The 15,923-nt window shown below is 40.1% G+C and overlaps 1 protein-coding gene across 1 annotated transcript in view; it reads left to right on the plus strand.

Annotated features, from left to right (window-relative positions):
- Positions 1–15,923, plus strand: part of Cwc22 (CWC22 spliceosome associated protein homolog) — a 40,328-nt gene that overhangs the window by 4,631 nt on the left and 19,774 nt on the right. Inside the window, exons 4-11 of the mRNA XM_051166195.1 lie at positions 1,654–1,890; positions 3,706–3,834; positions 7,791–7,959; positions 8,294–8,347; positions 11,087–11,222; positions 11,661–11,867; positions 11,954–12,016; positions 15,222–15,332. Of these exons, the coding sequence (XP_051022152.1) occupies positions 1,654–1,890; positions 3,706–3,834; positions 7,791–7,959; positions 8,294–8,347; positions 11,087–11,222; positions 11,661–11,867; positions 11,954–12,016; positions 15,222–15,332 (1,106 nt within the window). The remainder of the gene's footprint in view (positions 1–1,653; positions 1,891–3,705; positions 3,835–7,790; positions 7,960–8,293; positions 8,348–11,086; positions 11,223–11,660; positions 11,868–11,953; positions 12,017–15,221; positions 15,333–15,923) is intronic.

The raw sequence follows: 15,923 nt of genomic DNA on the forward strand, positions 1-15,923 counted from the left end.
GTATAATAAAAACGAAGATTAAAGCAAGCACCTAGTGCTGATTGCATGCTTTTAGAGGCCAGGCCTCTAAGAAGGGCTCCATGTGAATTAACTCTTAAAGTACCAAACGTGTACAGTAGATATTACCTGTCTTATGGCTGAAGAAACTGTGCCTAAAAATGCCTAGTCAACAGTGTCCAGCCTAGACCTGTCTGACCTCCGCCAGGGTGCTGTTTGTATGTTGAATTGCATTCTATGAGTAAGCTTAGGAATGACACTAAATGAAAAGTGCATGCTGTCAGGTACAGGGTTTTTTGTTTTTCTTTTCTTTTTCTGTAGTGTAGCAGAGGAATACTAAGAATGGAACTCCTAATTTATGGTGTTTGGGGGTTTTTTCTAAATAAATGACTTTTATTTGAACCTTGGAAAATTTGCCTACTCTGTTCATCTAGCCAGCAAGTTTCCTGGCTGATAATTGATAGTACAGATTGATCTTAATTTTGCCTCCAAAGCACACAGGTTTTTGTAACCTCTGTCTTAGTTACTTGAGTATAACTCCTTACATTTGGTGCAGATTAGGGGAATAAAGTCTCACGTGACCCTTAGTCATATTGTGAAGCCAGCAGACTGGGTTTTACTTTAAATATAAAAGCTAATAGTTCAAAACTATTTCATAATTGTTTCTGTTTGGATAGTATCTGCACGGTGAGAACAAGCCAGGCCACTGTAGGGAAGTGGCTGTATCAGCTGGGCATTCCAGCTTCTCTCGGCAGCCAAGGGGCGCTGGGGACTTCCTGCTGCGGCTGCTCTCCAGGAGCATGCAGCATGCAGACCACGGCATGCAGACCACGTGGGGTTTGCAACTTCCTTCTTGCTGACTAGTGGGGCTTATATTTGAAATACCTTCAAGATAATATATATTTTAAAAGTTAAGTGAACAAACTGTTCTCTGAGGAAAGAGCAAAACAGCAAGACTTGTCTTTCCTAAGTTCCTTATGTTTCTAGAGAAAATAAAAAGCTGAATGTTAAAAGGTGTTAAGGAAAAGATAAACACATATTGAAGGAAAGAGTAACTGTAGATAGCAAATGGTCCTTTCCACATCGTCTTAATAACCAGGGGCTGCTGAAACTTATGATAAAAACAGCAAGTCTTTTAAGCAACAGTTTTAACTCTTAAGTTTTTATAATACATTATACGTAACTTTAATGTTATGAAACTAAACCTGTGTCTTCTCAGTTTACCAAAGATACCTCAAACCAGCTTGTCTTAATTTTCATGCCACTCTTTCTCCTACTTAGAAACTTAATGTTTTCCATCATCTCTAGAATGAACATTTTAAAGGATATTGACTTTTCAAAGTTGAGTCAGACTTAGACTCATTTCTATCAACTCCTGCCATGCTGCATCTTCACTGTGTCTTGATGGAGGTCTCGGTCTTGATGCCCTGCTCAGTTTTGCAGCATGAGGTGGTTCTCGTTTGTTGAGGAAGGTTATCACTTCCCCACCCATTCCAGCTTCCAGGCCAAAACTTACGTAAAGCCTCAGCCCTGTGGCAGGGGATCCCTTCCATCCTCAGCCTTCATCTCTTATAATCTCACTCAGTCTCTGTGCAGTTCACTGTTAGAATGATTTTATGCTTTCTCCACCCCACCCCTCCCCACCCCACTTTACAGAAGTAGGGACCGAGAAAAACGCAGAGAAAGAGATACAGATCGGAAACGGTCCCGGAAATCCCCATCTCCTGGAAGGAGGAGCCCGGACCGAGCCGTAGACCAGAGTTCTACTCAGGAGGAGCCCACATCGAAGAAGAAGAAGGATGAGCGGGACCCGCTGCTCACGCGCACCGGGGGAGCCTACATCCCTCCTGCCAAGCTCAGGATGATGCAGGAGCAGATTACAGATAAGAGCAGGTGTGTTGGCGCGCTGTGGCCCGGGGCGGGGCAGCCTCTCTCACCGCGGCACAGAGAGTGTCAGCAGCTGTAGCTCTGTAGAATATGCTTAGTTTGCCGTGATAGAGACCACAAATTACAGGCTTCTTGTATTTTTTTTACTTCAGAAACCCCTGTGGAGCATTGTATCCAGCTTGCTCTGATATTAGCTTATAACTTATAACGTTTCTGTGTGCGTGTGCATGTGCACATGCATATTTCTGTCCTCACGTGTAGACACGTGTTTGGAAGCCAAAGGACAGCTTTGAGGCATTGTTCCTTTTTCTTTTTCTTTTTGAGACTGAGTCTCTCAGTGGCCTGACACTTGCCAAGTAGGTTAGGCTGGCGGGCCAACTAGCCCCAGGGATGCACCTGTCTCTGTCTTCTCATGGATACCACTGTAGCAGGCATCTTTTACGTGGACTTGGAGATTGAACTTAGGTCCTTGTGTTTCTGGGTGTGTGTCATAGGACTTGACAGTGATCATTGAAATGCAATATTGGGGGAGGTTTAGAGATGACCTCCATGAATACAAACTTCATCGTCACTCAAGCATTTTGTTTTACACAGGTAGCACTAGAAGAATTAATGAGAAGTGCTCACTTTTCCCAATCCAGCCCAAAGCAGTTTGTTCAGTTGTTAAAGAAAAAAAGTTATTAATTGAATTATTGCTTCTTCGGTGCAGTAGGTAGAGGAGAGTCTCAACATATGCAGTTTCATTGGTTGTAGGAATAGTTCATACACAGTAGAAGTGTGCCCATGGGCACAAGGCGCAGGTAGACATGGAGGAGGAGTGACAGCTCCTGAGCTGGGAAACTGTCATTGTGCTTGACACCTCCCAGTCTGTAGGGGCTTGTGGTTACACACCAGCACAATCTTACTGGTTACGTTCGTTACGAAGTCACAGACCAGTTTGTGCAGAGATGGTGATATATCAGGGTGTGTGGAGTGAGATGGTGGGTCACCTCCACCATAGGTGTGGCCAGGAGCAGCTAAGAGTTTGGTTGATTTGAAACAACAACAAAATATTAATTGTCAGTAGTCTGCGGATCTGCCTTTTACCCTCGTTGTTTACTGGCAGTTTTAGGCAATGTCAGTGACCTAAATAGCCACCGCGCTGTTCTCCCTCTCCTTTTTGTAGGGACTCTGTTACACTAGCCTTCCTCAGGCAGTTAGTTCAAGAGTCTGGATGGGGAAAACACATTTTATTTTTATTAATCCCCAACTAAATTTTAGCATTTTTTTTTTTTTGTTGGAAGTGTAACTATAGTGTATAGTCCCGATCAGTATGCTGCAGAATCTTTGTAACCCTGTATATGACCATGCTACTTGGAATTGTTATCTCATGTCTGAAGGTGCTCATAGCACACTGCATCAAGCATACTCTTCTCATGCTTTGAGATCTATTTGAGTATCTATTGTAATCCTTTTATTATATGCATTTCAGGAAGACTACTAGTTTCACTAGATGTCAAGAGAAGTGTACAGGGGGAAAAGGCTCTAGTTTCCTGTATCCAAAGTTAGATTCCACAGAGAAATAATTATTAAAACCATAGATTTTATTTTATTTTTTATTTTTATTTTTTTTTACCCCTTTAAAATACTTGGGCATTATCAAATTAAGTGTAAAAAATTCAAGTGAAGCTAAAATGCCCAAATGTAAGTTAAGAACAGTATGGCCATCTAGAGTTCAGCAGTGCAGCTCCAAAGTAGCAGCCTAGACAGAAGGTCCGTCAAACGCTACCACAGTGTCTCAGCTCCAGGTCCTGGTGACTTTGCCTTTTTTGGTAATTTTAGCTTAGCATACCAGAGGATGAGCTGGGAGGCCCTGAAGAAGTCGATCAATGGTCTCATCAACAAGGTCAACATCTCCAATATAAGTATAATTATCCAGGAGCTCCTTCAAGAGAACATCGTCAGAGGGAGGTGAGTGCCAGCCCTTTGCCTCCTGTGTCTCATAGTAAGTTTTTCAAAGAAACATAATATCTCTGTGAATAAAAAACACTGATTTGTTACACTACTTCATCTAAAAGGCATTGGTGAATGTTTATTAGAAATGGAGTTTTCAAAATATGTAGGCTGTTAAATAACTTACACCATATTTCAAGGTTTATAAAGCTAGTGCTCTTAGAGATTTGATATCATGTCATAGTTTTGCAGACATTTACTAAAGGTCTCTAATAATTTAAATCCATGATGCATAATAATTATTAAGATATACTATTTTAAACCACTTTAATTTTCTTAGTTGACATTAAACCTTTATAAACTTGTTATTAGCAATATGATGCCCTGATATTACATCCAGTGCTGTCAGAAGTGTCAGGATTTTTTCCATAGAGCTGAATAGCATTCCATTGTGTGTATCTGCATTGTCATTGTTAATCTGTCAGTGGCATGGAGCTCCATTTTGCTCTTGTGGACAATGTTAGAGGGGGCTGTTGCTGTGCAGCTCCCAGGCTTGGTGCTTCCCTACCATCTGCATTCCTATGCATTCCTATTCAGAGTCCATGAGTGTTCCCTGTTGTCTGCACTCTGGAAACACTTCGTCTTTGGTCATTTTTTTCTTCTCTTCTACTTTTTTTTTCTTTCCCGAGACAGGCTTTCTCTGTGTAGCCCTGGCTGTCCTGAACTTGTTTTGTAGACCAGCCTGGCCTGGACCTTACAGAGATCTGCCTGCCTCTGCCTCCCAAGAGTTGTGGGATTAAAGGCATGCGCCATCATACCCAGCTAGTTTCTTCTGTCTGTCTGTCTGTCTGTCTGTCTGTCTGTCTATCTATCTATCTATCTATCTATTCACTTTACATCCTGGTCGTGCCCCCATCCCTCCTCACTTCCCAGTCCCGCCATCCCTCCCGCTCCCCTATCCCTCCTCTATTCCTCTAAAAAAGAGCCTCTCTTCCCATCCACCCCAGCTCATCAAGTCACATCAGGACTAAGAGTGTCCTTTTTCCCTGTGGCCTGGCAAGGCTGTCCCGCCAGGGGGAAGTGACCAAAAAGCTGGCAACAGTCTATATCAGAGACAGCCCCACTCCTCTGACTAGAGAACCCACACGAAGCTTGAGCTGCCCATTGGCTACATCTTTGTAGGGGGCCTAGGTCCAGTCCATGCAAGGTGCTTCAGTCTCAGCAAGCCCCTCTAGGCCCTGGTTAGTTGGCTCTGCGGGTCTTGTGGAGTTCCTGTCACCTTCAGCCCCTTTGCTCCTTCCCAGCACTTTTCCCTAAGACTTCTATGCATTGGCCAAAGTTGGCTTTGAGTCTCAGCCATCTTTTTCGAATTGCTGCTGGATGGACCCTCTCAGAAGACAACTCTGCTTGGCTCCTGTCTGTGAGCATAATAGAGTATCATTAATAGTGCCATGGGTTGGCTTTCTCCCATGGGGTGGGTCTTGGGTTTGACCAGGCATTGGTTGGACATTCCCTCAATATCTGTTCTATCTTTATCCCTGCACATTTTGTAGGCAAGGTAAGTTTTGGGTTAAAGCTTCATTTTTATGGCAGCCATTGTACCCAGGTATGAGATGATATATCATGTGACTTTGCTCTATTCATCTGATAGGTAATGCTACAAGGCAGTTTGTTTTTTGTTTTGTTTTTTGTTTGTTTGTTTGCTTTTGTTTTTTCAAAATAATTTTTTTGTTAATTTATTCTTGTTACATCTCAATGGTTATCCCATCCCTTGTATCCTCCCATTCTTCCCTCCCTCCCATTTTCCCCTTACTCCCCTCCCCTATGACTGTGACTGAGGAGGATTACCTCCCCCTGTATATGCTCATAGGGTATCAAGTCTCTTCTTGGTAGCCTGCTGTCCTTCCTCTGAGTGCCACCAGGTCTCCCCATTCAGAGGACATTGTCAAATATGAGGCACCAGAGTACGTGTGAAAGTCATACCCCACTCTCCACTCAACTGTGGAGAATATCCTGTCTATTGGCTAGATCTGGGTAGGGGTTTAAAGTTTACGGCCTGTATTGTCCTTGACTGGCGCCATAGTTTGAGCGGGACCCCTGGGCCCAAATCTGCCTATCATAATGTTCTTCTACAAGGCAGTTTGTGTGTATTGTTTTGAGAAATGTCTGTTTAGATGTTTTGTCAATTTTCAAAACTGGGTTGTATGGTTTATTACTACTGGCTGATATTTTGGATATTAGCTCCATATCAGACAAATGGTTTACAGACCCTTTCTCTCATTCTATATTTGTCTCTCAACTTCATTGATTGTTTCTTGCACTGTCCAGTAGCCTTTTAAATTAGTGCAGTCCCATGTGTCAAGTTTTCTTGGGTTACTTGTGGTTTGGGAGTTATGTTTAAAAATTTATCAATCCAGACAAATATTATGGAGCTTCCCCCCTAGCAGTTCTACAGATGCTGTTTTTCTGTTTACCGATCAGTTTGGGTTGCTTTGTGTGTGTTGTACAGGATTAAAGTATGTTCTTATTATTCTGCATGCTGGCGTCTGGTTCCTACCACTACTAAACAGACGACCTCTACACAATTGTTTATTTTGATGCTTTTGTCAAAAAAACAAATATAAATGTATGAATTTATCTCTATATAAATGTATGAATTTACTCTGTTCTGTTCTGTGTTGGTTTCTATAAAGTTTGTGCCAATACCATGCTGTTTTGATTATTATAGCTTTGTGTAGTAGTAGATTTTTAATTGGGTAATAGGATGCCTCTTGTTTTTTCCTTTTTGCTGACGATTTCTTGGCTATTGGAATTTGCTTATATTCTGTATTAATTTTAGGATGCCACTAGCATTCTGATGGGTATCACATTGGAATGACAGGCTGCGTAGCCTACTCCTCTCACTGTTGAGCTAGTGTTCCCTCTAAGTTTGTTATTTTGTCCTTCACTCCCATTCTAATTAAAGCAAAGTTAGAATGAGAGATGACTGGGAAAGATGAACAATAAATTTGAAAAAAATTAAGGGAATCGTCATTTTGTATTTGAACTCAAGCAGTTGGTGATTTCTTTTTTTAAAAGAATAAATCAATGGAAATAAATATCACATATCTTATTTTTAACTCTGAGGGCTGCCTTGTGTGATTTCACATTACCTTGATTATAATCATTAAAAAATAGGACTAAGCTAAGTGTAACGTGTTGGGGAACAGAACATTGGGCAAGAGCCTCCTACTGTCTTGGAGATAGCAAAGCTCTGTTCACGCTCCCTGGAAAGCAGGCAGGCGTAGGGAGATGGCTTGGGTTGCTTATGTATATTCTAGGGTCACTTCTCTTCCTCTTCAGCAGTCCCTAGTTTCTTGCAGCCTAGTCATTGTCATTGTATTGCTCAGAATAATGTAAATTAGCCTACTGTACATCTCTCTTCCTTACCAAATGCATATTAAAAGCACGGACATTTTAAGGTGTGTTTCCCATTACTGTGCTGTCAGCCTTACCTTTTCCTCTCAAATTACACCAACAGAAGGAAACAGCTCAAATCTGTGTCCCACCACAGAAATACTTTATACAAATGGCGGACCCATGGCGAAAAACCTTATATTGTCTAAATTTTGTACTCATCCAGCAAGTTTGTTTTTACTCGACTGTTTTTTTGAGTTTGATTTATTTTAAAAATTGTTCCTACAATACATTTTGATCATGTTTTTCCCCTTTCCCCCTCCTTACACTCTGATTAGATAAAATGTGAAAAGAAAAAGAGAAATTAATTTAGAGAGAAGTTTTTTTAATCTTCATTTTATTGCACAAAAAAGTACAGTTTGTGTTTATAAAAGCATTTTTAATTGATTACCAAGGTGAACTTTTCCAAGGAAAGATTTAGTTGTGAATGACTTTTTACTATTCATGACTAGGAATAGTTTTACTTGTTTTTCATAAGTTGACTGATTGACTCTTTATTTTTATTATGCTTTGAATAGAGGGTTGCTGTCCAGATCTGTTCTGCAAGCACAGAGTGCATCTCCAATCTTCACTCATGTTTATGCAGCTCTGGTGGCCATAATCAACTCAAAATTCCCACAGATTGGAGAATTAATCCTCAAGAGACTAATTCTTAATTTTCGGAAGGGATATCGAAGGAATGATAAGGTGTGTGTGAGGGGCTTGTAAGTAAACTGTCACATGAGGTAATGTCAGTAAAATGTCAATAAAAGTAAGCATGCTGGCTCCTACACAGGAGCGAGCTCTTTTAATGTACGCCTCGTATAAACAGCTCATTCTCTGCATACCCCTGGCCACTAAGATGATGACTGACTGTGTGTATACTTACAGCTGTCATAGCTACGCCATGCATGTTACTGATGGATAAAAAATTATCCCATATGTTCCCTTTTAAAGAGCATAGTAATCCACTATAAAGTTTATTGATACAGGAAAATTGATGATAGCTTTTGGGTTAACTGTCTTTACTTTTACTTTTCAGCAACTTTGCCTGACTGCTTCAAAATTTGTGGCACATCTTATTAACCAAAATGTGGTAAGTAGTTATCTTTAAAACCTGGTTGAACTTGGGAGACAGAGGCAGGCGGATGTCTGGGATTTCAAGGCCAGCCTGGCCTTCAAGGCGAGCCTGGTCTACAAAGCACGTCCAGTGGCATAAGACCATGGCCTTGATCCCCTTTCCCTGCATCTTGAGTGACATTTCAGTTGTAAGTGTTTTAAATGCACCCAATGTTCTTGAATGTAGAGAAATCTTTGTGTTGTAAGGAATTTTGTCAGACTGATGTGACTCAACACTTTCTGGTGTTACTGAGCTCCAAGTTAGTCCATGTAGTATATAACTAGGTTCTTTTTTCTAAAGGAGTAAAGCTGTGTCCCCTCCACTTCTTCCTCTACCTGCTGCTCGTGACCACCTAATAAATAGGCTCCACAGTGTGCGCAGCTTGTAGCCAACAGGTACATCAGGGGCTGGAGAGACGGCTCAGTGCTTAAGAGCACTGGCTGCTCTTGCAGAGGTCCTGGATTCATTTCCCAGCACCATCACGACAGCTCACAGCTGTTGTAATTCCAGTTCTAGGGGAACCAAAACCCTTATACATACAGGCAGAATACCACTGCATGTGAAATAAAATATAAATCTATCATCTTAAAAAGAGAGTACATCAGTAGTCATGCATATCTTTTAGTTTTTTATTTTTGTTTATTCACTTGTTTAGCATTTTTGTCACTTACTAAATATTATATTGACTCTCCGTGGATGTGCATCCTATTGCACAGCAGAACACATGAACCAGTAGGTGAGCACATTGTTCAGGGTCCATGGCTGTTCATCTCTTACTCGTCATCACATCAGCAAAATGGATTTTGTTTGTTTAAGCCTGCCTGCCTGCATCTCCAGGGTGGCTATAAACTCACTATGAAGTCCAGAATGTTCTTCAAATTCTGATCCTCCTGCCTCTGTGACTTAAGTGCTTGGATTATAGCCATGTACCACTGTGTCCAGTTTGTACAGTACTAAGGACCCTTCTCAGGGCTTCCTGCATGCTTGGCAAACATTTGCCAACAAGCTAATTCTCTCTGTTAATTGCATTTAAAGTTACTTATGCATTCCCTAAAAATAGCATATAGAACATTTTTATTTTTGTTTTATTAATTTTTAGAGATAGAAAGTTGAGGTAGACTTATTTTTATATAATTTTGTTAGGTTTTGCTTAGCCTTGACTATGTGCACATACAACAGAAACATTAAAGTTAATTGAAAATTCTAATCACTATTAAAAATTAAATTGACAGAGAAAATTCATCTTAATGTTATAGACATTTATATTTAGGGCCAGTTTATGAAATATAGGAGATTAAATAATTGGCATCTTTTTAAAATGCATGCATGCAACTTTATTTCTACCTCTCCTTTATACTAAATGTTCCTGAGACCATTATAAACTTTGCCTACAGATATGTATTTGTGAAATACACTACGTAGAGTAGTTTTGATCTATTTTAAGTGCATATAGTATTTTGTTTGGTTTTAATTTTTATAGTCATCCACTATTCTGTGGATTATATTTGCCTTCTACTCAGCCTTGAAAATAAAACTGTGTTTATAGTCAAAGAGCCGTCCATATGTACCATCATTCTTACTGTAATGCCCATGTATGTGGAAGGGTTTTAACTCACTCAGTCTTATTTCTTCAATGCTGAAATGTAGTTCTTTCAAGTCCCTGTTCTTGGAAATCTTCTACATTTTAACCTAATTATTTGTCATATGATTTTAATGATTGGCTACTTAAAAGCAGAAAAGTAGTTAACCTTTCTGTAACAGCATGTATATTTATGATTTTGAAATATTACTAGTTTATTAGAGATTTTTGTCATTCCACCAAACAGTTAAGACATTAACTATTTTTACCTTCCAATTAGATATAGTTTCATGCAATGGTGTATGACTCTAACCTCTCTCTTCCCATAGACACCTTTCAGAGAGTAGTATTGTTTCTAATTTTTTACAGTGTAAAGATATTGTCTTGACTTGAGGTTTAGACTCCTCATTTCAGAGAAGCACCTTGCTTATGAAGGTATATATGGCATGTCTATATAAATGCCTTTTAGCTAAATTTTATTCTCATTCTACAAAGGAACCTTTAGTGTTAATTTTAAACCATGGACCGTTTGATCTATGAAGAAATATGGGAGGGCTGTAGCTCAGTGGAAATGTGCTTGGCTGGCGTGCATGGGGCCCTACTTCCCTCTGCTGCCACCAGGAATGTACATAAAATAAGGAAATAGTCATAACACAGCATCAGTAATGTATGATTTATGAGGTAATTTTTATATAACTTTAGGACTATTTGCTATTTAGTAGAATTGCATAATAGGTTGAACTGGGAGCAGATATAAAAAGTTGCCACCATGAAAAGGGTATTTAAAAAAAAAGAATTGAGGCTGGAGAGATGGTGGATAAGAGTACTTGCTCTTTCATAGGACCTGAGTTCCATCCCTGGTACTCATAGCCATCTGTAACTTCAGTTCCAAGGATCCAACTTCCTCTTATACACAAAAATAATCTACATGTAGACATAAACCAGATGCTTCTTTCTTTTCAGTATGGTAAGTTTAAGAAATTATAAATTTTAATGTATCCATGATGAAATTTATAGGAAAACTATCAGTGTGTATTATGATCATTGTAGTATACTAACTTATGTTTAAAAGCTTGCCAGTGCGGGTTAATTGTGTGTAACTAATTTGCCTCCTCCTGTGTCTGTATTCTGTTAAGGCACATGAGGTTCTGTGCCTGGAGATGCTCACTTTGCTGCTGGAGAGACCAACAGATGACAGTGTAGAGGTAGCTATCGGCTTCCTTAAGGAGTGTGGCCTCAAGTTAACCCAAGTGTCCCCAAGAGGAATCAATGGTAAGTACACATCTTTGGTTTCTTTTTTCCTAGGCAGGGTTTCTCTGTGTATCTGTCTTGGACTTGCTCTGTAGACCAGGCTGGCCTTGAACTCATGAAGTCCACCTGCTGCTACTTCCCGAGTTCTGGGATTAAAGGAGTTCACCAGCACTGCCTAGCTGTGTGGTTTTTTGTTTTGTTTTGTTTTTAAAAAGACTTATTTATTATAAATACAATGTTCTGACTGCATGTGTGCCCGCCCACCAGAAGAGGGCACCAGCCCTCATCATAGATGGCTGTGAGCCACCATGTGGTTCCTGGGAATTGAACTCAGGACCTCTGGAAGAGCAGCCAGTGCTCTTAACCTCTGGGCCATCTCTCCAGCCCCCAGCTGTGTATTCTTATCTGTCCTTATTCTAGTATTAATTTTTTACTGTCCTCTCTTCCTTTTAACTTCAGCTATCTTTGAACGCCTGCGAAACATCCTACACGAGTCTGAGATTGACAAACGAGTTCAGTACATGATTGAAGTGATGTTTGCCGTGCGGAAGGATGGGTTCAAGGACCACCCTGCCGTTCTGGGCGGGCTGGACTTAGTGGAAGAGGATGATCAGTTTACACATATGCTGCCCTTGGAGGATGACTACAATCCAGAAGATGTTCTCAGTAAGCCCAGGCTGCGGGAAGCAGGCGGTGGGGCGTCAACGTGCCAACACGGAGTAAACACCTAACTTCTTGCCTGTTTTTTTAAGATGTTTTCAAGATGGATCCTAATTTTATGGAGAATGAAGAGAAGTACAAGGCTATTAAAAAGGGTATGTAAAATTTGATAAGTAGCATAGATGAGTACAAATAGTGTAGGTCGTGTAGATGAAGCTGACAGGAATATTAATAGCCACTGACTGTCCCCACACAGAAGTCTGCTCTCTGCTTCTCATGTGGTAATTCTCTTTGCAGTGTATGCTCCTGAGGTAAATTCATTCTGAAAGCTATAGGTTTTTATTCCTTTTCTTTAAGTTTCACCTGTCTTAAGCAATATTCATTGATTACCAGTGGCCTTTATTAGGCTCTTTTTCTACACCTACAGTCAGTGCCACACAGCTGATAAACAGCCAAGTGCCATTCTCTGTTGGAAATGTCATCCATATTGTGTCTTCTCTTGAGGGTAGGACTGCTTTCTTCTAATGACATCCCACAGTGTCGGGGCCTGATGAGCTGTCTGCCAGTAGAGCTGTAAGTTGCAACTTCAGACAGACTTTAGGTGTGTTATCTTTGCCATTATCAGCTAGATGACCTGGAACAGACTGTGTTTGACAGGAGAGTCGGGTACTAGAGGAAGGATAGGACTTGGTATTGCCACATAGGTACGCAGACAGCAGGAGCTGTTAGTATTTTCCCGGGCGTGGGTAGTTTTCTCTGGTAATCTTGTCAGGTGTGCTTGTGATGGTGTCTGGCTTTGTTTTCTCTGGCTTGTGATTTTACCTGAGGACAGCTTATTACTCTGGAAGCTGCCGCACAGAGAATCGCTGAACTCTGTCACCTACATTCTCTGCTTTAGCTGTCTTTAGAGGGCTCAGGAAGTCTTCTGTCCCTGTGTAGTACACCAAAATTCTGATCACACAAACAGATTTCTCGTCTTCGATACAAATTCTTAAAAACTTTCCATTGTCTCGGGACTGGTTCTTTCTGCTTAGACTTCAGTTTCTTAAGCCCATTTTTCTGTCGTTGCTTTTGGACTCCTTTCCCTACAGTTTCCCTAGAAGGTGTCCAGCTTCCTCCTCCAGGTATCTGGTATGATTCCTTTCTAGTGTAAGCTTGAGAGTCCCATTAGGGTCTAGGCAGTTGGCCAGTACATGGGCTATGCTTTTTATTACGGCAGTTCTTAGCTCTGTGGTTTTGAGGTCCCTTAATACTCCTTAAAATTAGACTCCATAGAGCTTCAGTTTCTCAGAGTTATATCTGTTGGTGTTTGGATATTTACATATTAACTCATTTAAAAATAATAAAATGGTATACATTAATATAAGTAACATTTTAATAAAAATAATTATTAAGCAAAGAGACTTAATGAGATGACATATTTTATGCACTGTGTAGTGCCTGGGCAACTAGGAGGTGGGCCCTCTTCATTCTGCGCTCTGCCTGCCGCAGCTCACTCTAGTTTCATTTATATAACATAGGTAGAAAAAGGACAAGTATTGTGATAGACTTTGTACATAAATGAGACTGTTATTTTGTTGCATTTGAAAAATGCTTGTCAAACACCTAAAAATATCTATGAATGAGGTTGCCTATTTTTCCCCCAAATAAAAATTTGAAAAGCTGCTACTTTATCTTAAACTCAGGCAGTTTCCCCCACCATGTCCTTGAGGTAACCATGGTTCGTCTGTCTGTAATACAAGTGTACATTGTTGTTCAAGTATGGAGATGTAATAAAATTTGTATTTTCACCCTCATCAGGGACATTTATAATCAAAATAGGCCTTTTCTCTAACTGCAAGTGTGGCAGAAAGCAGCATTGACTCCTGGTGCATTTTGGCATCTTCATTTGTGTTAGATTGCAGCAATCTTAACTCCATTGCTCTTGTCTGTTATTGTAGTAGCAGTGCAGTGAGAGGGCAGATAATACCTCACTTATTAGGAAAGCAGCGTTGACCTCATAGACCATCTGACAGGTTTCACGTTCCCCCAGGGAATCATAGACCATTTGTTGAAACTTGTTTTATTCATCTAATGAAATCCTGTTGCCAGTGCCTATGGAATTTTGTGACGCTAATGCTAAAGGAGAGAAAAGAGGATGCCGTAAACTGTCAGACAGTTCATTTGACCTTCATCTTTAGTAAAATGTTCCTTTGGAACTTGCATAAAAAATGACCACAGCAGGAAATGAGCACAGCTTTAGTAATTAGCACCTTCGAGTGACCCAGGTGTACTTGTGTATTAGGTTTTACAGCATTTGGGGAAACAGCAGGAGTGCCTGTCTTCCTACTTTTGAATACTAAGTAGTTTTTTCTCAGAGTCTGTGTTCTGTTGCATAATCACCTAGACAGTAGACACTGGTTTGTTTTTTGTAGTTGCATTTGCTAGAAATGGTTTCAAGATCATATGCCAGATAAGGGCTAAGTGGAAGCTCTATAGTCTTATCAAATGTTCCTGCAGCAGGAAATTCTCTGTTAATATGAAATATGTGGCTCCTGATTTACACTGTTCTGAAAAATATAAAAAATTAGAATTTTCTAAAAGTTAAAACATTGCATGAAAACTTCAGTGCCTGTAATAATGATGAGAACGTTCATTGTTGATCAGCTCTGACGGCCCACGGGGCAAGATGAAACTGCGCTCTCTCCTTTGCACTGTTGATATGGTGGATGGCCTTTCATGTACGTTCATTTAGATCTGAATAAAAATTTTATTTTAAGAAGTAATAAAGTGATGGTTTTACCAATTTTGTTAAAGATGTTTAAACTTATTTTTATGCATGAAAAATCTTTAGGTTGATTGTAATATCCAGTATAATGACTATATATTTTAATTTAAAATTTTCATTCTATTTGTTGAAATTGAGTACAATAAGTTGCAGAATGATTCCCCTCCCTTATCATTTCATGTTCATTCTTAACTCTGCACACTGTGTTCTGGAAGTGGCTTTAGCTTCATCATAGGCCGCCCTCTTCTGAAGAGTGTTTGAACTTTGAAATGCCAGCTTAGAGCTCCAACCTCACCCCCAGTTCTCTCACCCACTCAGAAAACATATTGTGCCTTCTTTTCGTCCCCCTGTTTCATGAGCATGTTTTATCTTGCAAGAAGTAACACATGGAACTTCTTACCATCAAACCCTTCTCATTGCTTTCTTGCCGCACACAACCTGAGGCTTGTGTGACAGTTTTGTTGGCAGGTAAACAGTTCAAATTAGATTCAGCGAAATGAGAAGTAACTGCTCGGGGTGAAGTACATGCATCTAGCTCATTGATTTTCTTTTTTTCTTCCTCTTCTTTTTCTTAAACTTATTTTGCTTTGTAGAAATTCTTGATGAAGGAGACAGTGACTCAAACACAGACCATGACGCTGGAAGTAGTGAAGAAGAGGACGAAGAGGAGGAGGAGGAGGAGGAAGGAGAGGAGGAGGAGGGAGGTAAAGTGTGGCTTTTCAAGTGTACTGTGAGCATGTTAGGATTAAGTGAACTCTGAGGTGCTATTCTGAAACAGCTTTTTCCATCCACTGAGAAAGGATTGTGAAGAATGCCACTGGTGTTGAGTGGGTGAAGACTAGGAATCCTGTGAAACACCCTGTAGGACACAAGACTGCGCCCCATAACAGGGTACTAGCTCCCAAAAGCATTCAGCAGGGAAATTTATTTTTTCCTGACATAATTTTAATTTGGTATTTTTGACCTTCAGTTGTAAAGATGCATTCATGTCGAGGGCGTGTGATTTATGTAACCTTGACAAGAGTCTGACAAATGTGAATGACTAGATATTTGCTGTTCGTTTTGGCAAACTAGAGTACGGAGGCCAACAACTATATTTGTACAGAAATAGCTTGGTTCTTCCTCTTCAGCTCTGATTACATCACTTCACAGAAAAACAAGCTCAGACTTTTACTCTGGAAATATAAGTAGTATAGCAGCATGCATAAGCCAGGCATTATTTTCATGAATTAGCATCTGGAAATATTAGTATATTTTTAAAAAAGGATAATGCATGTCTCAGAGTGAAATAGTTC

Source organism: Acomys russatus, chromosome 24, assembly GCF_903995435.1.
Source record: "Acomys russatus chromosome 24, mAcoRus1.1, whole genome shotgun sequence".
Lineage (NCBI taxonomy): Eukaryota > Metazoa > Chordata > Mammalia > Rodentia > Muridae > Acomys > Acomys russatus.